Genomic DNA, 25,722 nt, shown 5'->3' on the forward strand with positions numbered 1-25,722 from the left:
GGACGACTAACATGCAGATGAGCTTCCCTGAGATGGTTTCTGGCGGTTTGTGCAGAAATTCTTTGGTTATGCAAACCGATTGTTGCAGCATGATAATGCACGGCCCCATGTTGCAAGGATCTGTACACAATTCCTGGAAGCTGAAAACATCCCAGTTCTTGCGTGGCCAGCATACTCACCCATTGAGCATTTTTGGGATGCTCTGGATCGGCATATACGACCGCGTGTTCCAGTTCCTGCCAACATCCAGTAACTTTGCACAGCCATTGAAGAGGAGTGGACCAGCATTCCACAGGCCACAATCAACAACCTGATCAACTCTATGTGAAGGACCCCTCACCCTTGCCGAGTGGATGGATTATCTCGGCAAGGGAGAAGTGCTCACTAACACAGATTTAGACAGATTTGTGAACAATATTTGAGAGAAATAGGCCTTTTGTGTACATAGGAAAAGTCTTAGATCTTTGAGGTCAGCTCATGAAAAATGGGGGCAAAAACAAAAGTGTTGCGTGTATAATTTTGTTCAGTGTATATAATGTTGAATGTAATGTATAATAATGCAGTGGGGAAATATCTGTGGGTCCTGATCATGCCAAATGTCTTATTTTACCAGTAAAAAATGGCCTAGATTATCTTAAATATATCTAGTTAGTGACAGTCATATTTGTCTAAAATAATTCTGTATTTTCAGCTTCAGAATCATGAATATGTTGATTGTGGTGTCACCGGTGTCCTATGCATTGGGTTACCAGCACCAAGTCCAAGCCTATTCATTTCCACCCGCAATGTAATACTAAATTGAGCATTTTAATCAACAGTACATTTTTTGTTAACATTTTACCATATGTCTTGGTGTATCGCAATAATATTGTATCGTGCAACATGACATCATGACTTTGCGTAAACATACATGCCACTTTCTAAAGCCAAATGGCGTGTTATCTGTACGCATTTTGAGCTATCCGCGTGTATGTCTACGCCGTGTGATTCCGCGTGTATGTGTATGCCGAAACGAACCATCATCTCCGCGTGTATGTCTACGCCGTGTGATTCCGCGTGAATGTAAATGGATTTATAAACATACTAAATTATGTTTTTTTGAAAATGTAAAAATGCAGAATGTTTCTTGTGATGGGTAGGTTTAGGGGTAGGGGCAGTGTGTGTGTGTGTGTGTGTGTGTGTGATGGATAGGTTTAAGGAAAGGGGCAGTGTAGGGGGATAGAATGAAACGGCGTTGATAAACGCGCTAAAAAGCGATTATGCGTCTTGATAGCATGCCAAAATGCCATACGAATTGGCGTGTCATACATACGCCATTTCATGAGATCAGTCTGTATCGTGAGTACAGTATCATGATATATGAGGAACCTGTGGAGAACTCCACTGGTGGGTTTTTAGACGTGAAAATCTTCTGGTAAGTAAATACAAATTCTTCAAACTTCCATTGCCCGAGTTGCAGAGAGCAGAGATAAAAGGGTAAGATGTGGTTAAGAAATAGAGTACAGAGGTGACCTTTTAGAAAAGGACCTGTACAGGGAAAGAGAGCGAGCGAGGGAGGGATGGAGTTTCAGCAGCTGAGTGATCTATTGAAGGTCAGATCATGCAGTGTACTGCTGCCATTGAGAACCTCTTTATATAGCTTTCCACCCACCAGTCCCATGCAGCCAGGCCTATGGAGGGTCAAAATGGGTCTGGCTTCACTCAATTGTGTATTTGGTCCTTAAGTTGATTTCAATTTGTGCCTCCCTGTAATCATCTTTTTATTTATCTCACATTCTCTCGCACATTCACATAGACAAAGATGTAATAAAGGGCATTAGAAGTGTGTCTTGTGCATGTGGCCCTGTCAATCATCTCAGTATGTTCCTCTGTGCTACACCATTCAGAGAATGGTGTGCGTGTGCATGTGACCACACAACAGAGACCAGCCCCCTCTCTGTCACTCTAATTCACTCTGGTGGATCCGGCGACTGCAGCTCCAAGTTGGTTTGAAGGGTGTCCCTCTATGTGATCTTGAATCCTGGACCTGTTAAGACTAAGAATCTAGGGTGGATACAAACACATTCTTATAGACTGGACTATCTGGTTTTTTTCTGTTTCATTTGTGTGAGGGAGTGACGGCAAGATGGCAGTTTCACGCAGCTGGCTGTTGGGGCTTATCGTAGCTCTGCTTTGCACTGGAGCGTTCAGGGATTTTGCGCAGGCCGAAGAAAGGCTGAAAAGTGAGGAAGGTGGAGAAGCAGCTGATGACGCAGGAGGAGATGAGGAAGTAGAGAGCGCTCCTGGGGAAGAGACGTCACCAGAAGCAGAGATAACGGAGGAGGAAGAAGCAGCTGAGGCTGAAGTGGAGGAAGGAGCAGAGGAAGAGGAAGGCGATGAGACAGAAGGAGTAGAGGATGAACAAGAAGCTTCAGAGGAAGATAGTGAGACCAGAGGAGTAGATGAACAAGAAGCAGCAGCAGAAGAAGATGCTGAGACAGGAGGAATAGAAGATGAAGATGATGAGACAGAAGGAGTAGAAGATGAAGATGATGAGACAGAAGGAGTAGAAGATGCAGAGGAAGATAATGAGACTGGAGTAGATGAACAAGAAGAAGCAGAGGAAGATGAGACAGAAGGACAAGAAGATGAAGACGATGAGACAGTTGGAGAAGATGAAGAGGATGAAGAAGCAGATGAAGAGGAAGAAGACACAGATGAAGATGAGGAAAATACAGAAGAAGTAGTAGAAGAGGATGAGGACGAGGATCAGACAGTGGTAGATGTTGAAGGATTAGCAGAAGATGAGACATCAGCACAGCAAACAGAAGAAGAAGAAGAAGAAGAAGAAGAAGAAGAAGAAGAAACAACAGAAGAGGAAGAGGCAGATGAGGAAGATAACGAGGAGGCTGGAGATGAAGAGACTGTAGTTGAGGATGATGCTGAAGGTAACTACTGAATTAGCCTTTACTAAGTGCATTTTTTTCTGTATATGAATTTTACTTGAAGGTAAAATAATTATTGTGCCTACATTTTGGGACAGACCTATACCAAAGTCTCTTTAGGACAAGTCACTTCACTCCGGGCGGCCATCTTTGAAACGCCTCTCGTCAATCTCGTTGAATGGGGGAAACATCCAATTTCCCAAAACGGTTCGCCAAGCTTATGATTCAATTTCATATTTGAAATCACCAATGAAATCTGACAACAACTCTATCATACATTTTGTTTCTAAATGCTCTAATCAAGACAAAAAAATAATAATTTTTCAGGTTGGACCAAGTATGTACGCAGTCCTCAGAACACTGACTGTTTCTATAGGAACCGGAGCTTCTAACAGCAGCTTCAGTGACGTGATGACTTTACCAATCGCGATTGGCTCTTTTCTCTAGAAGGATTCTTTAGAAGGGACTTGTTCTGCCATATTACCTGCTGCATTTTCTCCCATTCATATTAATACAAGTCTTTCTATATATAATGTCTTGGCCTATACCCTGTAAAGCCTGATATATCAGTAATAGTAAATAATAGTCCGAAAAATTGACAAAATCTAAATCAGAATATTTGATCAGTCTTATCAGGCTTTTATGGCTTATATAGTATGACATAGTAAAAATATATACAAAAACATTAAATTCTGATAGCTTTTAATGTAAATCAATGCAATATTTATAACAGTATATCAGACTACTTACTTAAAATGCATATAAATATCAGTTGTCACTCTGTATCTGCCAATAATGTGTCTTAGTAAGATTATATATTTGAATGCTTAGGTATATGAAAACCTAAGCATTTACAAAGCTCTGTAGTTTTAAGTATAGGGGCAAAACATATAATGCAATACAATGATGATTGAGAGATGAACAAATAAACTCAAAATCCCCTTGTATCCTATTTGATACTTTTTTCTTCTAAAAAAAAAAAAAAGGTATGCAAAATCAAGTGATTGCTTCAGTCCAGCAAATATTTATCTTTAAAAAATATTACTAACAATAAAAGTTATTATGTTTACTTTTTACAGCAAAAAGGCGCAAACCATTACCTGAAGGTGAATATTTTTACATTTTATACTAAAATGCCTTTTACTTAACCACTTAAACTCTGCGGATCCTGTACAGTGAAAGCTTAGAGTCTCTACTTTCTGGAGATATGCATTTTGGCATTTGTTTTACAAAAAATAACTTATTTACACTAAATTACTCTGGTACCATTTCCGCCTGGATTTAGCCTACCCAAGTTGAAAAGCTTCCCATACCCACACACAGTGGTCTAAATAAAAACCCTTTGAAGTTACATAAAACACTGCTAAAAGTGATACATATGTAAATAAATGTTGTCTGAGCTGTAATAACCCCCCCAAAAAAGAGACGCTCTTTGATTTTTTTGGTTATAAATTCATTTTTTGAAAGTGTGTAACTCAGGCCCTGTGTGCTCTAGCACCCTGCAGACCGCTTGGGCTGTTTCCACTAAATTATACTTATTCCAGAAAATACTGGGAAAAAGATTTTTGTCTGGATCATGTATGCAAGATTTATTCAAATGAATACCCTGCAGGGTGCTAGAGCACACAGGGCCTGAGTTACAAACTTATTATTATTACAGCTTAGACAACATGTTTATCACTTTTAGCAGTGTTTTATGTAACTGCAAAGGGTTTCCTGTAAAATTACACCAAAATTGTGTATTTAGAGATCACTGTATGTGGGTATGGGAAGCTTTTCAATTTGGGTAGACCAAATCCAGGCGGATATCCCAAAAATGGTCGGATTAGTTCGCCCAAAAATCATTTACTCTCCCTCAAGTTGTTCCAAACTTGTATGAATTTCTTTCTTCTGCTGAACACAAAAAAAGATATTTGAAGAATATGGGGAACTATTATTGACTTAATTGACTTCCATAGTAGGGAAAATAATAATAATATGGAAGTCAATGGGGTCCATTAAATGTCTAGTTACCAACATTCTACAAAATATCTTCATTTGTGTTCAACAGAAGAAAGAAACTCATACAGGTTTGGATAAACTTGAGGGTGAGTTAATGCTGAGAGAATTTTAGGGTTAATTATCCCTTTAATAACTTATCAATCATGTACAACAGGCTTTGCAGCAGTTTTGATCATGTTGATAATTTGGAGGCCTTGGGAATTTTGTTTCTATAGGGTTATGCTGTTCTACGTAGGCATTTCACTAGGGTTTGGAACAGAGCCATTGTTGGCTGTCTAAAGTCCTGTGTATACCCTTCAGTTAGTCTGTGAAGTCACACATCAGCCCTAAAATAGCTCACTATATCTGAACAACTACAGCAGCTGAAATATTCCAACCACTTTAAGTCCTTTCTGGTTGAATGCTGTTGACATGAGCCTAACACATGGCATATATGTTACAGGGTATCGCATAACAGCACCAGTGAAACCTAGGATCTGTTATCAAGTTAAAATTTACATTTCAGTTTTTTAGCTGCCGTTTGACATAGAACAAAGCAACTGTATCTATTATCCATTAAACTAACAACTGTCTTATGAGCTACATGAGTATGTTTATTAGCAAACATAGCAATTAATTGGCAGTTTCCATGAAAGGAGCAGGACAAATCGTCTGAAGCAATTTATCAAATAAAGAAACTGTGAAATAAAGGTGACAATAATCTGGAATTTAGTGTTGTTGAAACCAGCTGTACAATGACGTAATGGCTGACTGATGGTTTAGATTGAGCTTTATCTAAGCAAGGCTCAATTGAAAAAAAGGGGCCAAGATATCTGAAAGGCATGCAGAGATATGAGGCGAGATTATAGCGTTGATACGTTAGATTCAGATAGAGCTGGCACCATCAGCAATGTACCTTTATGACTTCGCTCAGTCGGGTTGTGTATATCAAGAATAAGAAAGCACTATGCACTGAACCTTGCGCTCCAGTGATTAGCCGATATGACTTGGCCACAAATTCTCTCCAGGAAACCTGAGAGTCGACTGAACACAACTGTTCACACAAAAGTTGGCAGGAGTTATAAGGTTAAGTGTTGTACCTGAGACTGCTGAAACATGGTGGGAAAGTAGCCAATAGTAAGAGATGCATTGATGAGAGAGTGGAGTTGGAGAGACGTCTTGATAAAGATCCTGTGATTAGTTTGCATGTGTCTGAGTGTTGATGATCTTGTTTCGGTAGTAAGTGACCTTGGCAGCAGAAACAACAGGAGGAGAAGGAGATGAGAGAATTATACTTACAGTAGTTGCATTAGTCAACAGTAAGGAAGGGAGAGTGACAGATAACTGGAGATAGAGGTGGTCAGAGAAATGCAAGGAAGTGTCAAGATTAGGGATATAGTTACAGGAAAAAAGATTAAAAAGACATTTTGTTTCATTCTTCGCGATAGTTCTTTGTAGTGAAGGTTCGTATGTGGATGTGGGAAGGAAGAAGACAGGGGTCGGCTTTCTGGGACTCGTAAGTACTTTTTATTTACTCTTTGGTCAGTTAGCAAGCTGCTGTGCACTTCGTATCACAATATTCATTTAACTCAAAACTTGTTCTCTAAATCGTCGGTTTGGGCAGTTCCTCTCTGCGTCTCTCCACTCTCTGTACACGAGTCCCAGTGTATCTCTCTCTCCCTCTCCACTCTGCTGTGCGGCTTTTATGCGGTCTCTCCACGCCAATTACTGCAATGAGACACAGGTGTTTGTTATCTGCACTTGACCTACTTACTCACCGCTCGGTCCCGCCCTCTCTCTCCCGCTGCAGACCTCGCGAAACCACGCCCCCTCCGCCACATACCCCCACCGCTTGTACCAGACCGGGGAGCCATCCGGTCTGCAGCCCCCCCCCCCCCCCCGTCCTGGAGAGGAAGTCCGCCACAGCCATCTGAACACCCGGCCTGTGGATCACCTTGAACTTAAAAGGCTGTAAAGCTAGATACCAACGGGTGATCCGCGCGTTGGTATCCTTCATGCGGTGGAGCCACTGCAAGGGCGCGTGGTCCGAACAGAGGGTGAACTCCCGCCCCAGGAGGTAATAACGAAGGGTGAGAACGGCCCACCTGATGGCTAAGCACTCTTTTTCAATGGTGCTGTACATAGTCTCTCTCTTGGAGAGCTTGCGACTAATGTACAGCACCGGCCGCTCCTCACCCTCCACCTCCTGGGACAGGACCGCGCCCAGCCCTCTGTCCGAGGCGTCAGTCTGCAGAGAAAAAGGGAGAGAAAAGTTAGGAGCTTGAAGGAGCGGCCCACCACACAGAGCAGCCTTTATTTGGGTAAAAGCCTGCTGGCACCGCTCCGTCCACTGAACTGTATCTGGTACCTCTTTTTTAGTTAGATCAGTCAGCGGGCTAGCGAGGTCCGAATAATTAGGTACAAACCTTCTGTAGTATCCCGCTAGCCCCAGGAACTGTCTAACCTCCTTTTTGGTCTTAGGTCTTGGACAGGTCGCAACCGCCGCTGTCTTATCAATTTGGGGACGCACCTGACCATGACCCAAGTGGAAGCCCAGATATCTTACCTCCACCCGCCCAACCGCACACTTCTTTGGGTTCGCCGTGAGCCCCGCCCTTCTCAGCGACTTTAGAACAGCCCGCAAATGCTGCATATGTCGCTGCCAGTCCGCGCTGTAAATGATAATATCATCCAGGTAGGCAGCGGCATATGCAGCGTGCGGCCGGAGAATCCTGTCCATCAGACGCTGGAACGTGGCAGGGGCCCCAAACAAACCGAAAGGAAGCGTGACAAATTGGTGCAATCCAAACGGCGTGGTGAAAGCGGTCTTTTCTTTGGACATTGGTGACAAGGGGATCTGCCAATATCCCTTAGTTAAGTCCAGTGTCGAGTAAAAACGAGCGGTCCCTAGCCGATCAAGCAGTTCGTCAATCCTCTGCATTGGATACGCATCAAACTTCGACACCGCGTTCACCTTACGATAATCCACACAGAAACGGACCGAGCCGTCAGGTTTAGGAACTAACACAATCGGGCTCGCCCAGTCACTGTTGGATTCTTCTATCACCCCCATATCAAGCATCGCCTCTAATTCTTCCTGAACTACTTTTTTCTTATGTTCAGGCAATCGATATGGCCGGCTGCGAATCACAACTCCCGGCTCAGTCTCAACGTGGTGTTGTATGAGATCGGTGCGACCCGGAAGGGGCGAGAACACGTCAGCGAACTCCGCCTGTAAACGTTTGACGTCAGTGAGCTGCGAGGGCGAGAGGTGGTCTCCCCCCGGGGCCAGAGCGAGAGATTGAGGTTTTTGAACCGCCTCTGGCCCGAGATCCTCCTCTCCGCTCACCACCGTCGCGAGCATCACTGACTCTGCCTCCGACCATTTTTTAAGTAGGTTGAGATGGTAAATTTGACGTGCCCCGTCCCTATCGGATCGAATCACCTCATAGTTGAGATCGCTAACTCGCCGTGTAACCACAAAGGGTCCTTGCCACTTTGCGAGTAATTTTGAACTCGACGTAGGGAGTAACACAAGTACCTTATCTCCCGGAGTGAATTGACGCAGCCTAGTTCCTCTGTTGTACAGCTGTTTCTGTCTGTCCTGAGCCTGTAACAAATTCTCCAATGATAGCCGCCCCAAAGTGTGGAGTTTTGTTCGCAGGTCCAGGACATACTGAATTTCATTCTTACTCGCTGAAGGTCCGTCCTCCCAAGCTTCTCTAAGGACATCCAGCACCCCCCGAGGCTGGCGTCCATAGAGCAGCTCGAAGGGGGAAAACCCCGTGGAGGCTTGGGGGACCTCGCGAACAGCGAACAACAGAGGCTCCAGCCATCTATCCCAATTTTTGGCGTCTTCGTGAACGAACTTACGAATCATGGACTTTAACGTGCGATTAAATCGTTCCACCAGTCCGTCTGTTTGTGGGTGGTAGACGCTGGTGCGAATCGATTTAACGCCCAACAATTCGTACAGTTCGCGGATTGTCCGTGACATAAACGCCGTGCCTTGATCGGTGAGAATCTCTTTCGGGATTCCCACCCGGGAGATTAATGAAAACAGTGCACTCGCGACACTTTTCGCTGAAATAGTGCGGAGTGGAACTGCTTCCGGGTATCGCGTTGCATAATCCACCAGGACTAATGCAAAGCGATGCCCCCGTGCTGACCGCTCTAATGGCCCGATGAGGTCCATACCAATTCGTTCGAAGGGGACCTGCACTAAAGGAAGCGGGCACAATGGTGCTTTTGGAGTGGCCGGTGGATTTACCAACTGGTATTCACGACACGACGCACACCACTTGCGTACATTCTCGTGAATGCCCGGCCAGAAGAACCGGGCCATGAGGCGGTTTAATGTAGCTGTGTGTCCCAAATGCCCGGCCATCGGATTAGAATGAGCCGCCTGGAAAAGCATTTCCCGGCGGCTCTTCGGGATTAACAACTGGGTTGTATCTTGTTTTGACTGGGCGTCCTGGGTCACCCTATACAACCTGTCTTTTATAATCGCAAAATACGGGAAGGAGAGCGGTTGCCCAGGATGGACGAGGCAGCCGTCGATGGATCGGACCTGATTAAACGCATTTTTAAGCGTATCGTCCTGGGACTGTTCCAGGGGAAAGTCGTCGCGATCTGTGAGCACTGGCGCCCGCAGTTCGCTCGTTTCCCCTGAAACCGCCGCCAGAGGTCCCGGCTCCGCCTCACCCACGTGCGCAACCGCCACCTTCCTTCCCGAGCGGTTTTCCCAAGAGGCATCCGCACACAAATATCCCAACAATTTGTTAAACGCCGGCCAATTGGTCCCCAAAATCAGCGGATGCCGGAGGTGTGGGTTAACTGCCACCTCGACACTATGCGTTTGTCCCCTGAATTGAATTGTGACGGGCACTAACGGATAATTCACCACTTCCCCGTGCACACACCGCACCGTAACCACACGGCTGTTACCCAATGCCTCAGGCTGAATCAGGCTTTGGTGAATAGAGGTCTGGTTACAACCGGAATCCACCAACGCCTGATAAGTACCCCCCTTGATACTCACGGGTATTAGGTACAATCCAGCTTGATCAGGGGCGGCTTGTGGAGCGTCGGGAACCCGGACCAATGTCCCGACCTCCATGACCGGGCAGCGGTCGATAAAATGGCCCGGATCCCCGCAGTGCCAACAAGCCGGCCCAGACCTTCCCGCTGCCCTAGTGGCCGGAAGTAGATCGGCAGGTTGGCGTGGAGAGAGCGCGGGGGCTGGGGAGGAGGGATAGGGATCCGGCGCTGCAGCGCCTCCTCTCGGCGCCGATCGAAGAGGTGCCGGTGGCTCGCTGGCTCCGCCCAGCCTCCATCGTGGTAGCGGCCTGGGCGCCACGCCTCCACGGGACCTAGGGAGAGGGACAGGTCGAGACACAGAAGGGTTGGGGAAAGAAGAGGGGAGAGAGAGAGAGAGAGAAGCCGATGGCAGGGGCTCGCCGACCCCGTGGCACGCCACCATCTGGTCCTCCGCCAACTGGATGGCCTGGCTCAGCGACGTCGGGCGGTGGCACTGGACCCACTGCGCGGTCTTTTGCGGAAGCCGCGCGACGAACTGTTCCAGCACCACTCGATCTATGATGACCTCGACGTCGCTCCCGTCGGCCATCAGCCACTTGCGGCAGGAGTCCCGGAGCTGGTGCGCAAAGGCGAAGGGCCGGCCGGACTCATCCAGTGCCAGCGTGCGGAAACGCTGGCGATGTTGTTCCGGGCTCCGGCCGACCCGCTGTAAAATCGCGCGCTTGAGGTCGTCATAAGCCAGGAGATTCTGGACTGGCAGTTGGTGGGCGGCTACCTGGGCTTCCCCTGATAGCAGCGGCAGGAGCCGCATCGGCCAGTCCGCTATGGGCCATCCCCTGGACTCGGCGGACCTCTCGAAGAGGTCGAGGAACGCCTCCGGATCGTCCTCGGGCCCCATCTTCGAGAGGTGCAGGACGGCCGCCGAGTCTGTGTTGGTGGGGGGGACGGCCTGAATCCCCTGGCTAATCCAGCTCCGGAACAGCTCCCGGTCTTCGTGCTGGGCCCGGAGGAGAGCCTCAAAGCGTTTCTGCTGCTCCTCCCTCACGGCCAGCAGGTCCTGGTGTTGCTCCTGATGAAGACCGGCGAGCGAGTTGACCAGATCCGCAAGTGGCGTTTTTGGCGGAGTCTGCATGGCGGCGGCTCTCTTCTCCCTTCCCGGGTTTTCGGCACCAGTGTAGTGAAGGTTCGTATGTGGATGTGGGAAGGAAGAAGACAGGGGTCGGCTTTCTGGGACTCGTAAGTACTTTTTATTTACTCTTTGGTCAGTTAGCAAGCTGCTGTGCACTTCGTATCACAATATTCATTTAACTCAAAACTTGTTCTCTAAATCGTCGGTTTGGGCAGTTCCTCTCTGCGTCTCTCCACTCTCTGTACACGAGTCCCAGTGTATCTCTCTCTCCCTCTCCACTCTGCTGTGCGGCTTTTATGCGGTCTCTCCACGCCAATTACTGCAATGAGACACAGGTGTTTGTTATCTGCACTTGACCTACTTACTCACCGCTCGGTCCCGCCCTCTCTCTCCCGCTGCAGACCTCGCGAAACCACGCCCCCTCCGCCACATTCTTATTCAAACGTCGAAATACCTTTTTCTGTAAGCAAATATCCCAAATATTCCCACACTGCTTAGGGTTTAAGGTGCTGTAAGTAAGTTTTTGACTGTATTAGGGCCTGATCACACAGAACGCGTTTTTGCAGCGAGAGGCGCCTTTTTTTAATAGATTACAGTTGACAGAGAGCGCTATGCGCGCTGCTTATGCACACCCGGTGCCTCGCATTTTAACCGCCTGCTGCGCCTCGCGTTTTAGAAGGACGGCTCTGAGCGCCTGAAGTTGAAAAAAAATCAACTCTAAGTGGAAAAGCACCCAACGTCATCGCGTTCTTTTTCTATTGTCCAATCGAATGAATGGAGAGGCGGGTCTTCCGTTGTGGCGACCATTACCTTGATTGGACTGACAGGACAGCTGATTGATTCGGGGGTTTCCTAGCAACATAAAAAAAACCAGCAGCGCACTGCTCTTTTCTAAATGAAAAAACATCAACCAAAAAAGGCAGCGCAGTGCACCTCGAATTTTCAAACCTGAAAAACGCGTTCTGTGTGACCGGGGCCTTAAAGCATAAAAATACCATAATATATTTGCAGATATTTAGGAGACATGCTAAGTTCACATACTCGTTTCTTTGAAAAACAATGCTACAGCACCATCAGCAATGTGCCTTTATGATTTCGCTCAGTCAGGTTGTGTATATATAAAGAATAAGAAGGCACTACACACTGAACCTTGGTCTCCAGTGATTAGCATAAAAATACCATAATATATTTGCAGATATTTAGGAGACATGCTAAGTTCACATACACTGTAAAAAAAAAATCAGGTCTCCAACTGAAAATTTTCTAGTGACTAATCACATCTACATTTTTCATTTGGCCAAATTTAATTTCTGTGAATTGATGCAATTTAATTCACAGAAATTCAGTTTGGCCAAGTCCCTAGAAAATGTTCAATTGGAGACCTGATTTATTTTTTCTTTTTTTGGAGATTTGAGTTTTCTTTGAGAAACAATGCTACAGGCAATTATTCTACTTTGAAATGTGCGTTCCTTGTCAGAATGTCTGTTTTTGTTTTGGTCTGTGCGATAACGCACGTCGCCAATTTACCTAATAGTATTTCGACACCCCGGGTTGCCAGTTGGCGGAATTGCAACCATGAAAGGCAGGGGAAACCTCTATCCAATATTTTGAATTTGGACTGCAAGTTAAGTCAAGTCACCTTTATTTATATAGCGCTTTTTAAAATACAGATAGTTTCAAAGCAGCTTCACAGGAAATTAATGCAAGAGAGATTGTTTTGGATGTACAGCAGCTGTAGAAAAACGTTATTGTCCAGTTAAAGAAAATTTTGGATTGATTCATTTCCGTTGTAAAAAAACATTAGTTATTTACTTTGGGCCCACTTACACAACACCATTTTCAACTAAAATAGAAAACTTTTCATGCGTTCTGGCCGTTCAGTTGCTTGGCAACAGTGGATGAGAACGCAAACTTTGAAACGGTTTTGAAATGCTCCCGTTATCATCTTTGTGTAAATTTCAAAACACGTGAATCTGAACGGTTATAGCATGCATGGGAGTATTACATGTTAAGTCTATAGGTAAGCGCATTTGAATACGTGCGCAGGCGCATAGTTTTTCTTTACAAAAAAACTGCCAAATGACCTGTCTGGCATGCGTAATACAGCGTTTTTAGCCGTTTCCACAGATCCATGTGAACGGTAATCATTTTGATAATGTTGTTACCTGTACAGAGGGGAAGGGAAGGAGGACATGGTCGCTACTGACAGGTCAGGGCTGCATTGTGGTTGTGTCTCTGACTGCAGTACCCATTTCACCACTAGCTGTCAATTTTACATACAGCACCTTTTAGCTGCAAAAAACCTTCCTGCCTGAAAATTTCTGGTGGGCCTGTCCCAATACTCACACTTGCTTCACAGGTTGCATCTTTTGAAGAACTCAGACTTAATTTGTACTGGACTTTTTTGAAACAGGGTCTAAATATGTTCACCATGGTCCATTTCTGCATACAATAGAGATGCATATATAAGATGATATACTATATTATATTCGTATCTTAATAATAAATGTCAACATTTAACCACTTTAAAGTTGTTGTTTTTTTATATTTGAGTAATTTGAAACCCAATACTTATTTATTTAAAAGTGTAATCTAGCAATTTCTCTCAAAAAGTTCCTGTCGCCACTAGCGCAATGAATTGTGGGGTAGACAAGGCTGTGAAGGATTCATCTGTTGTATCCTTCATTTCACTGGAAACGAAGGGTGCATTTAGAGGACGGTGACGCAATCGGCCTTCGCATGCGGATACAGCCTCTGAATTGGGACACATCAGTAGTCTGATCGGCAGGTTTTGACACAATGGGTCTCATTCATGAAACGCGAGCAGAATGAATGTGTGTGTAAATCGTTCGTAAAGCCGCTCTGACGTAAAACTTCGGATTCACGAAAATGTTCGTATTTTCAAAATGTTAGTTGGTACGATAGAAATTGACACCTGCTCCCTACTACGTGTAAATGGTGCATAAACATTTGAACGTTCTATGTTCTAATTTAGGCAAACTGATGACATTGCATTTTAATGCACTATGTAGGCCTACCATAATAATATTTCAAGAGTTGATTTGCCCCATCTTTTTTTACTGTTCAACGTTGGGTAATAGGCAGCACTCGTCACTTGCACCTTTCACCCGGCCGTCCAATCACAGTCGAGGAGGAGTGGGACAAAAACTACACCGACCAATCATCCCACTTGCACACCGACTGAACAACAATGGTGTTAATACTGCTTTTTACTTCTTTTTTTTCATATTCAGTAATATTCTTCAAAATGAGATGCTGATAACACATTTACTGCCATGGATATTCTATATCATAGCAACCAAAGTATCTCAGCTGGAAAAACGCTGCCCTTGCAAATCACTTTCAAGCACCACCAGCTGGCTGTTTTCAGAAGCTGGCTAAAAATGCTTTGATGGACACACGATAATGTTTATTGCTAGGCATATGGCCAATTAGTCTCTTTAGCATTTATGCAAAATACTGGAGCCAAACCTGAGAAAGAATCCCAGAAGATTCCACAGCGTTCCAGGACACGTCATTTTCAGTTGCAACTCATGGGCGGGGATTATGCTAATTATGAATGAGCGTGCACGTGCGTCCTATTTACGAATGTTTGGAATTCATTAATATACACACGTTAAACTACCGAATCAGTGGTATGCGAAGTGAATCTGCGTTTGTGAATCTGGAGGAGAGTTTTCGTAAAGGTCCATTTCACTCGTAAATTACGCATAAAAGTTTACGCGTAAAGTTTCATGAATGAGGCCCAGTGAGAGCTACCACTTCCTCTTAAAAATCAACTACTAGTAGGCTACTTGTTCATTTACAGCTGATCTTAACCAGGCCCAACAAGACTGAAGTAATAATTTTGGCTTTACTGTTGAATGTACAGTACCTCTGGTGCCTAACTTTTGTTGAATCTCATCTGTAGAAACTGCTGAGGAAGAAGACGTAGAGTCAGAAGAGGTGGTCTCCATGGAGGATGAACAGTATAGATCAGGCTCTCTCTGTGGCCTTTGCTCGGTCTGTGAGGTAAACCATGCTTCTACCACACTTTTTACTGACTTACACATACCACAGCCTAGAGGTCTTCTCGAGCCCTTCTTACCTTCTTAAAAGAAAAAACCTGACCCTGAGACATACCCGATTAAAATTAGACCTGAGTCCTACATAATGTATTGTAACAAGATAAGATTGTTGAGTTCTTGAGAATACTTGCCTTCAAAGTTGTCGACATAATTCGAAACATCCGATTTAAAGCCTTACTAGAGAGTGTGAGGGATGCCACATCGATTGCAATCCAGGGAAGATCTTACAAGCAGCAAGTCTAAAATCCATGCTGACGGCGCTCGTTGTAGCGCTAGGCAAAAATGTGGAGCAACTGAGTTTAAATGCGGAAGCAACCGTGCGTAGAGTTATTGCACATAGAAGCGTGGATTCAGTGAGATGATAAGAATTTTTTAGATTGTTTTAAATAATATAACATTTTGTTAAATGCCTGACATAGTTTAAAAGAACTTGGGTCTTCTCGGGTCTAATTTGAAAAATTATGATATGAAAAATATTTTAAAATAGATCTGAGGCCACTATACAGAACCCGACCCGTGTCTGAGGCACTGGCCAAAGTTTTCTACCTCGGGTTTTTGGATCCATGTGAACTCTTGAAGACTACCACTGCTCCAACATATGTTAAGGTTTGCAAACAAACTCAACAATCATGAAAAAAACATCAAGACATGTCACCATGATCAGTGTATGAGTTGTTGATATATTTTTAGCACATGCCAAACCCACTTGCATGACCTATGACCTTGCTGAAGTATAGATCTGGTGTGATCCCTTCCTAAATATCCCTAGTAAAGAGCAGAGGTGTAACTTACTACTCTATCTGGCTCTCTCTTTCCGCTCAGCACTGCGATACCTGTGACAAATGTCCCTGTGAGGAAGGAGACACGTCAGCACACTGCAATCACTGTGAAGTAAGTGTTACTTCTTAATATTATCAAAATCTATATTTATACACTAATACACCTAATTTTAACCTAAAAAAAGTCCAGGAACATGTTCGATGTATGCATCAACCCCTTTACATTTAATTTCTCCTTCCATAGGGTTGTTCCTACTGCTACATTTGTCCTGTGGTCTGTGAGACGGTCTGCCAGCCAGGTAGGATCCTGCTAGGAATAGGATGCACACGCTCGATTAATGCTTGAGTTTTTAACGTTTTTAAAAATGTCTGTGTATATTTAGATTATGCCGATTCAAATACTTTTTCAGCACTATATATTTTACTTCCAGTCTTTTTGGATTATATTTTTTTATGTTTGTTTTTAGGTGGAATCCTTGATGTGTTGAGTGGTTCTCTCTACCAGTAAGGATGCAACATCTATCCACAATTTACTTGCAGAAAAAACACTTTCATATATTCAATATTAATTCGTACCAGTTATCATTCCTAATTTGTTTGTGTGTTTTGTTTTTGCCCTCCACTTCACCTACAGGACTGTGAACACGTTACTCTGAATACGTTTGGTGTTCTTCACAGCGCCATCTTTTGGTGAACAGAGGAACTAAAGTCTAGTGGTCAGATCAGTCTATTTGACTTAATCTGATCAGAGGATTTTCACCCTGAGGCCAATAACGGGAGTGGACAACCTACTGTATCCTAGAAATAACTGAGGAACTGCCAGGACCCTAATGTTTACCATTTAATGGCACTTTAAAGGTGACTTTACATGCTGCGTTAAATTAATAATAATTAAATATGATTAAGTGCAATGGTTCTCATATAAAATTTTTACAATACTACTGTTTTTGACTGTATTTTTGATCAAATAAATGCAGCCTTGGTGAACATAAGACTCTTCTTTATAATAATAATAATACATAAATAGAAAAAAAAACTGACCCCAAGCTTTTGAATGGTATAGGCCTATATAAATAGAATAACAATAGTGAAAAAGTTGAATTCAATTTTGATGAATGTGTGTAAATTCTGTGTGGAATTATACCCAAAATCATCCTTCTGGTTTCAGATTGCGCAGTCTTAACCTCAATAAACTGGTACAATTTATGTGTGACTAAACAGATAAGCAGAATAAACACAATACCGTATTAAATAAATAGACAAACACAATACAGTTGGTCTCAATTTGTAGTGCACAAACATCAGCATATTAGATCCATTCATGTTTTTTATACTGTTTTCCCCTCTGCTTCTACTGTAATTGAGTCTATTCAACATGCTATCGCTCTTTATTAGTTCCTATTAAAGGGATTCATCCAAAAAATAAAATTCTGTCATCATTACGAAAAATAACTATGATTTTATTGTAACTGTTTTTTTTTGGCTAATTGATTACCATTATATAACCACAGTTTTACCACAAATACCATGGTTAAACTATGGTTAGAGTAGCAAAACCATGGTCAATTTGGGGTTACCATGGTTTAACTATAATAGGCTAACCATGTTTTGTTGGTTTTATTTGTAGTGAAACCATGGTTCATTTTCATATGGTACTCACCCTCAAATGGTTCCAACCCCATTTCTTTCTTCTGTTGAACACAAACGATTATATTTTGAAGAATGTTGGTAACCAGACAGTAGTTATTGACTTCCATAGTATTTTTCCTCCCTATGGAAGTCAATGGATATCCTACATATTTATGGTCCTGCAGTTCTACTGGGGTGGAACGGTGGAAGTGACCTGATGCACCACCCGGATCCGAGCACTCTCTGAGTGAGCACAGATCGCCTGTCAAGCTGAGGGATGAGGCCTGAAAGAGATGAAAGTTGGAAAAAACGAGCTGTGAACAGACGTCGAAATGTCTTTCTGTTGTATTTAGATGACCTACTTCCTACGCAAATGCTCATTGCAAGCCGCAGAAATTACCTTAATGACAGCAAGTTCGTTGTGATGTTTTTTTGTTTGTTTTTTTCATTGTGAGACGCAGTGTAGCCTATATCCACTAGAGAGCAGTATTAACATTTCAATTGACAATTTAGTTGGAAGTAATGAAAAATGTTGCTTTGGCAACTAGATTTTATTTCAAGTATCATTTTTTAACGGTTTTGGTTTTAGTTTTAGTTAGCTATAATAATCATGCTGATGTCTTATTGAACCAGTTCTTTTCAATCCATTGTAGTTAACTAATAATTACAGTGCAGTGACAATTACAGTCTCTCTCATTTTGAAAACCATGTTGATAAAACCCTACAATAAATATTGGGTTATGTCTTGTATTCTAGTAGGCTAATATAGTTTGTATTCTTATGATAAACCTCCACCATACCTAATTTAACTGTTTAATCTGAGTTTCAAGAAATTATACAAACAAGCTGAATGATAGGATAAATTATGTTCTATCTTCTTGTCTGCCACTTTTAAGTCCTCATAAAATCAAATAGTCAATTCTTGTTTTTTGTTCTTAGATTTAGTCTAACATTTGTAATTTCCCCTGTCAAGTATTTGAAATGCTTTCATGTGCATTGGCCTGAACTATTACTGAGGATCTCGGACTTAAACACAGACTTTATTGTTGCAAGTCAATAAACGGACAGGCCGAACTGATGAAACCTCATTAGCCTACTATTAAAGCATGCATTTGATGTAAAATTAGATCTAGGCCTACATGCTCTTCACATATGCAGTTCATATGTATTAGCCCTACAGTTAAAGCATGAAACAATATGTAAAGATAACATTTATCTCACCTATAACATTTTATTTCACAATTCCGAGTTTATATCTCGCAAAAAATGTCAGAATTGCAGGATATAAACTCAGAATTCTGAGGAAAAAAAACTTAGAATTGCATCGTTTATATTCTGAAATCCTATTTTTTTTTTTAATTATAAGATATTGTACCAAAGTTCAAATACAAGGAAGGAAGAAGTCAGGGTCGGCTTTGCAGAGGCTTGTGGTATTTTAATTATTTTCACAAAACAAAGACGGGTTCATAGCGCGCTTCTCTTATAACTAAAAACAATCAAACACAAATATCAGCAGTCAGCTCTCCAGAGCATATCTTTCTCAGCCAAGAGTCCTCAGCTGGTCTCTCTCTCCCTCTGCTCGTTTCCTGGTGGCTTTTAACCAGTCTCTCCACGCCAATTACTGAAACAAGACACAGGTGTTTGTCATTTGTACTTGACCCACTTTCTCCCCAGTCTTCTCCCAGCTCTCTCTCCTGCTGCAGACCTCGCTAAACCACTCCCCCTCCTGCCACATACCCCCATCGCCCAAAGAGGAAATCGGCTACAGCCATCTGCGCCCCGGCCTGTGGACCACCTGAAACTTAAAGGACTGTAATGCCTGATATCACCGGGTGATCCACATGTTGGTATGTTTCATGTGATGGAGCCACTGCAGGGGCATGTGGTCTGAACAGAGGGTGAATTCCCGACCCAGCAGATAATATTGGAGGGTGAGGACATCCCACCTGATGGCCAGACATTCTTTCTCAATGGTGCTGTACTAAGTCTCTCTCTTTGAGAGCTTGCGACTAATGTACAGCACCGGCTGCTCCTCCCCCTCTATCACCTGGGACAGGACCGCACCCAGCCCCCTTGTTCGACGTGTCCGTCTGCAACAAGAAGGGGAGAGAAAAGTCAGGATAATGTAATAAGGGGCCGCCACACAGGGCAGCCTTAACTTGGGTAAAGGTCTGCTGACACTGCTCCATCCACTGGACGGTATCTGGTGCTTCCTTTTTAGTGAGATCAGTCAGCGGGCTGGTGAGGTCCAATTACTTAGGCACAATCCCAGGAACTGTCTCACCTTCTTTTTGGTCTTGGTCCTTGGACAAGTTGAAATGGCTGCCGTCTTATTAATTTGGGGACGCACCTGTCCGTGACCCAAGTGGAAACCCAGATACGTGACCTCCACACACCCAACCTCACACTTCTTTGGGTTAGCCGTCAGCCCGGCCCCGCTCAACACTCTCACTCTCACAAATGCTCACTATGCCGCTGCCAGTCATGGCTATAGATGATAATCAGTGTTGGGGAAAGTTACTTTGAAATGTAATGCATTGCAATATTGCGTTTCTCCCTTAAAAAGTAACTAATTAAGTTACTTAGTTACTTTTTAAGAAAAGTAATGCGTTACGTTACTTTTACGTTACTTTTTCTCACCTGGGCTGGGCTTGTTTTTGTTTTGTTTTTATAACAAAAAAGTTATATTTTTGTGCAACGGTAAAGACCTCTTCATACCAAAATTTAAATAATAAAAATGGTAAAAATGCAAATTCACACATGAACAGTAGAGGGCGCAGCTCTGCTGTGCTTCCATTCTGGATAATGGTAGAAAAGGATGCAGGAGAAAAAAGTTTTACAAATAAAAACAAAAAATGTAGTAATTTTCATCATCAAAGGTCAGCAGCAAGACATTGGTAAATTAAATATAAAGGTAGATTATGCATAAAAATATTATGTTTTATTTAACATTTAATTATTGGAGGTTTGCATAGTATTCTGATTTTGCATTTGACTGATTTTATTCATTTTGAGGAGTACAGAATCTTTATTGTGCAGGTGAGTTAAATAAATGCTCACATTTAGTCTGGAACTACAATAACCAAAATGTTTACACACAACGCCTCTGCACTTATTTTTCTCAACATGAGGGCAAGAGAGCTGTCAGTTAAATTAATGTGAAAAAGTAACTTGTGTTACTTTTTTTAAAAAGTAACTCAGATATTTTGTTGTAAATTTGAAAAGTAATGCGTTACTTTACTAGTCACTTGGAAAAAGTAATATTATTACGTAACTTAAGTTACTTGTAATGAGTTACCCCCAACACTGATGATAATATCATCCAGATAGGCAGTAGCATTTGCAGAATGTGGCCGAAGAATTCTGTCCATGAGATGCTGGAAGGTGGCCGGAGCCCCGAACAATTCGAAAGGAAGCGTTACAAATTGGTGCAATCCAAACGGTGTTGTGAAAGCTGTCTTTTCTTTGGATACTGGTGATAAGGGGATCTGCCAGAACCCTTTTGTTTGATCCAGTGATAAAATCGAGCGGTGCCGAGCAGATCAACCCACGGCATTGGATATGAATCAAACTTCGAAACCACATTCACTTTGCGATAATCCACGCAGATTTGGACGGAGCCATTCGATTTAGGCACTATAACTATCGGGCTCGCCCAATCACTGTTGGATTCTTCTATTACGCCCATTACGTGCCTTGATCAGTGAGGATCTGTTTCGGGATCCCCACTCGGGAGATTAACCGAAACAGTGCGTCCGCTACACTGTTTGCAGAGATGCTGCTGAGAGCCACTCCCTCGGGGTATCGCGTTGCATAGTCCACTATTACTAATGCAAAGCGATGCCCACATGTTCCAATGGCCCGATGAGGTCCATCCCAATTCTTTCGAAGGGGACCTGCATTACAGGGAGAGGGCGCAACGGCACTTTTGGGGCAGGCCATTTTGTTCCCAGAATTAACGGATTTAATTGAATAATGATGGACATTAAAGGATATTTCATCACATCCCCGTGTACACACCTTACCTTAAACATGAGGCTTATATCCAATGCCTCGGGCCGAATCAGGCTTTGATGGATCGAGGTTTGGTTGCATCCTGAATCCACCAGAGTCTGAAAAGTACCCCCCTTAATACTCACAGGTATTTGGTACCAGCCAGCCTGATCAGGGGCAGCCTGCAGGACATCTGGGACTCGGATCATTGTACCCACCTCCATCACCGGACACCTGTTGATAAAATGCCCCGGGTCCCCACAATGCCAACAGGCTGGACCAGACGTGCCCGCCACCCTAGTGGCTGAAGGTGGGTCAAGCTATTGATGTGGAGAGAGTGGGGAAAACAGAGCAGGGTTGGTCCTGGCTATGGCAGCCCCACCCCCCTGGGCGGAGCACTCTGACTCCCTGGATACTCCGATGCTGGCCCACCCCGGCCCGGAACGATTCTGGAGGACGAGACCTAGGGAAAGGGACAGGTCGAGGAGAGGAAGTAGAGGTAGAGGGGAGAGGAAGAGAAGACGTATGGGAAGAGAGAGAGACAGCGGACGGGGTTTCGCCGACCATGGGGCACACCATCTGGTCCTCCGCCAGTTGGATGGCGGAGTCCAGCGACGTCGGGAGGTGGCACTGGACCCACTCTGCCATCCTCCTTGGCAGACGGGTAATGAAGTGCTCTAGCACCACACGGTCGATGATCTTCTTGACGCCGCTTCCCTCAGCCAACAGCCATTTGCGGCATGAGTCCAGCAGTTGCTGAGCCATCATGACGGGCCACCCGCTCTCGTCCTGATCCAGCGATCTAAATCGCTAGGGATGTTGTTCTGGGCTTCGGCCGACCCGCTGCAGAATGGCCCTCTTGAGGTCGTCGAAGACCAGGAGGTTCTGGACAGGCAGTTGTTGAGCCGCCACTTGCGCCTCCCCGGATAATAGCGGTATCAGGCGTACCGGCCACTGTTCACGTGGTGGGTGGAGATCTGTAGCGCGGTGGTTCCTGCCCGAACCTCCCATACCCATCCAGCTCCGGAACCTCTCGCGGTACTCCTGCTGAGTCTGAACGATGGCTTGGAAGCGACGTGCCTGGTCGCTGCTCATGTCCAACAATGCTTGATGTTGCTCTTGGTGGAGGACCGCGAGGGATGCGATGACATCCCCAAATGGCGAACCTGACAGAGTTTGCATGTTGGCGGCGGCCTCCTGTTTCCTTCCCGGGTTTCGGCACCAGTGTAACAAAGTTCAAATACAAGGAAGGAAGAGGACAGGGTCGGCTTTGCTGAGGCTTGTGGTATTTTAATCACTTTCACAATACAAAGAAGGGCGCACAGAGCGCTTCTCTTATAACTCAAAACAATCAAACACAAATATCAGCAGTCAGCTCTCCAGAGCATATCTTTCTCAGCAATGAGTCCTCAGCTGGTCTCTCTCTCCCACTGCTCGTTTCCTGGTGGCTTTTAACCAGTCTCTCCACGCCAATTACTGAAACAAGACACAGGTGTTCGTCATTGATGTCCTCATGTGTCCCCACTTCCTTCCACTGTAGAAAAATGAAGGCAAAATATCCCAGAAATGGCTGTTGATATCTTGCACCGATGATGTAATTTGGAGCCAGACTCTGCGCAGTAGTGATCGTAAGGTGGAGCTGCAGAAGAAGGTACTACCTAAAATGCCAGAAACCATCTTTGGGAAAAACATTATTTGAAGTGTAATTTAATCATTTCCAGAAATAATGTATGAATGTAGCTCAAAACGGATTTGTAAAAATGGTATTTCATGACTTGTTAAATCTGATCGGATTTCAATCAGTCTGAACGTAGCCTAAAAGTCACATTTCAAATTTTTTTCCCGTTCACACAAGCTAAATCTGATCGAATTTCAGTCATATTTGCACAAAAATCAATCAATTTTAGACTGACAGTTTGAATGCAGCCTAAGATCGCTAAGTGGATGATATTACAGCTTGCTTTGTGCCGATCTGTTGAAGCTAACTTTAGCCAAAAAAATGAAGACTAAGGCTACGTTCACACTGCAAGACTTAGTGCTCAATTCTGATTTATTCCTCAGATCTGATTATTTTATTTTTTTGTATAGCTGTTCACGTTGTTGTTGTTTTACATGTGGCCAGTCTCAGATTCCAGTGTGAACAGATCGTGGTCCTGGACTGACCTGCATGCGCAAAAGAACGATAAAAAGACATCACGCAGCACGCTGACATACGGAAGTAAACGCAGAGAACATTAAAGTAAGCGATTACGCATTTATTTATATTATTTTTAAAGTCGCTCCGCAGAATTGTGACGAATGTTGCTCTAGACGAGAGTGACATAAAAGTCGTATGAATTCAGGTTTGACTGTTCAGAATGCAGTCGAATTGCAAAACAAGACCACAAAGTGGCACAAATCAGAACGGAAAGGATCACATTCCATGTTGTTTGTGCTGTTCACAGTGTCATGACAAAAACAGTCCTGAGTCACATGTGAGCAAATTGGATTTGGTCCACATTTACCTGCAGTCTGAACGTAGCCAAATAAACCTCTACTTGGAGTCGGGAAGAGAAAGCTTCTTGGGCTACTGATTTTTTTGAGTGTGCAAAAGAACAATTAGAATATGTCACAGCACGCTGTCATACTGAAGTTAACACAGAGAGCATTAATGTAAGCCAAAGTCAGCAAATTTATGCGCAGGCAATATAAAAAACAAAGACGAGGATGTGAAAAAAAGCATGTTTTGTTTGTTTAATGAGCTGTCATTGTAATACTTATGAGTTGTGAAATATCACTGTCCTTCCACTGATTACCTTTCTCCTCTGTCTTAATAACTTTAGGTATGTACATTTTTTAAAGTCATTCCCATGAGTGCAAAATTGTGATGAATGTTGCTCTAGACGAGAATGACATAAAAGTCACATGAATTCTGGTTTGACTGTTCAGAATGTGGTTGCATTGCAAAACAAGACCACTTATTAAAAGTGACACAAATGCTAAGTCGCAATACTGAAAGGATCACATTCCATGTGGTTTGTGCTGTTCACACTGTGTCACACGAGTCACACGGGAGCAAAAAATAATAATTTGGGCCACATTTACCTGCAGTCTGAACATAGCCTAAACCTGGAGTCGGAAAGAAAGCTTGGGCTACTGACTTTTTTTTTGATTAATTATTCTCTATCTTTCTACTATAATTTATCCAGTCCATGTCAGGGCTTTTGTATTCCTTACCTACATAATTTGGAAACATGCACTCATTTTTCAAATCACATTTCTGAAACCTGTTTGAATCTGACTGCTCCGATTGGATTTCATGGTTCACATGGTTCACATGGTTCACATGGTTTATGTGACTTTCTCAGGCCATGTAAAACATAAACAACAGATGTTGCTATACACTCTAAAAAACGATACTCGGTTACTTAACGTAACCTCGGTTCTCTCTAGAAGAGGGAACGAGTATTGCGTAAGTTTCCTTACGCATCGGGAAAGTATTCTTTCTTCGAGATTTCTGAAAAACCCAAAATTATCCTTAATTTTGTAACATTGTCAACGCAGTGCGGCAGCCTGGCAGACCATAGCAGGCTATTACAGCGTGCTATTGGCTGCTCTGCTGGCAACTGCAGCAGCCTATCGGTGAGCCCGTGTGACGTGGCGACCAATGACGTGGCGACCACCTGGCTTCATTTGCCTACAGGTGGGGCGTGGCCACGTGTATATAAGCAGGGCTCACGGGCTGCATATTCGGTTTTCGTAGTTCTGAAGCTTAAAAGCCCGCGGGGCGCACGGCAAGGAACGCAATACTCGTTCCCTCTTCTAGAGAGAACCGAGGTTACGTTAAGTAACCGAGTATCGTTCTCTTACGAGAGGTTCTCTCGTATTAAGTAAGTTTCCTTACGCATCGGGAACACAATGTCAACGCCGTGCGCGCCTCGCGTACAGCATATGTATCCCAGGGAACCGGGGACCATAACACTGCTCGGCAGAGTGGCCGGTAAGGAAAACGGGCCACCACATATACAGACACTTCATTCGAACTGACGGGTGGTTACAACGGGTGGTTACAACACCCTGTCCCATGAATGAGGGAACGGCACCTGCCGGTCTCCTTCAAATTCACCACACCTTGTCTCATGAATGAGGGAACGGCAACGCCGGTCGCCTTCAAATTCACA

The 25,722-nt window shown here is 43.9% G+C and overlaps 1 protein-coding gene across 1 annotated transcript; it reads left to right on the plus strand.

Moving 5' to 3' along the window:
* The first annotated feature begins 1,931 nt into the window (after positions 1–1,931).
* LOC307143680 (uncharacterized protein) lies at positions 1,932–16,932 on the plus strand. Its single transcript, XM_079845422.1, has 6 exons — positions 1,932–2,927; positions 15,005–15,105; positions 15,984–16,052; positions 16,185–16,239; positions 16,408–16,444; positions 16,575–16,932. The coding sequence occupies exons 1-6, from the start codon at positions 2,126–2,128 to the stop codon at positions 16,594–16,596; spliced, it is 1,086 nt and encodes a 361-aa protein (XP_079701548.1). The 5' UTR covers positions 1,932–2,125; the 3' UTR covers positions 16,597–16,932.
* Positions 16,933–25,722: the final 8,790 nt, after the last annotated feature.

This window comes from Gobio gobio (genome assembly GCF_949357685.1).
Source record: "Gobio gobio genome assembly, chromosome: 20".
In the NCBI taxonomy this organism is placed as follows: Eukaryota; Metazoa; Chordata; class Actinopteri; order Cypriniformes; family Gobionidae; genus Gobio; species Gobio gobio.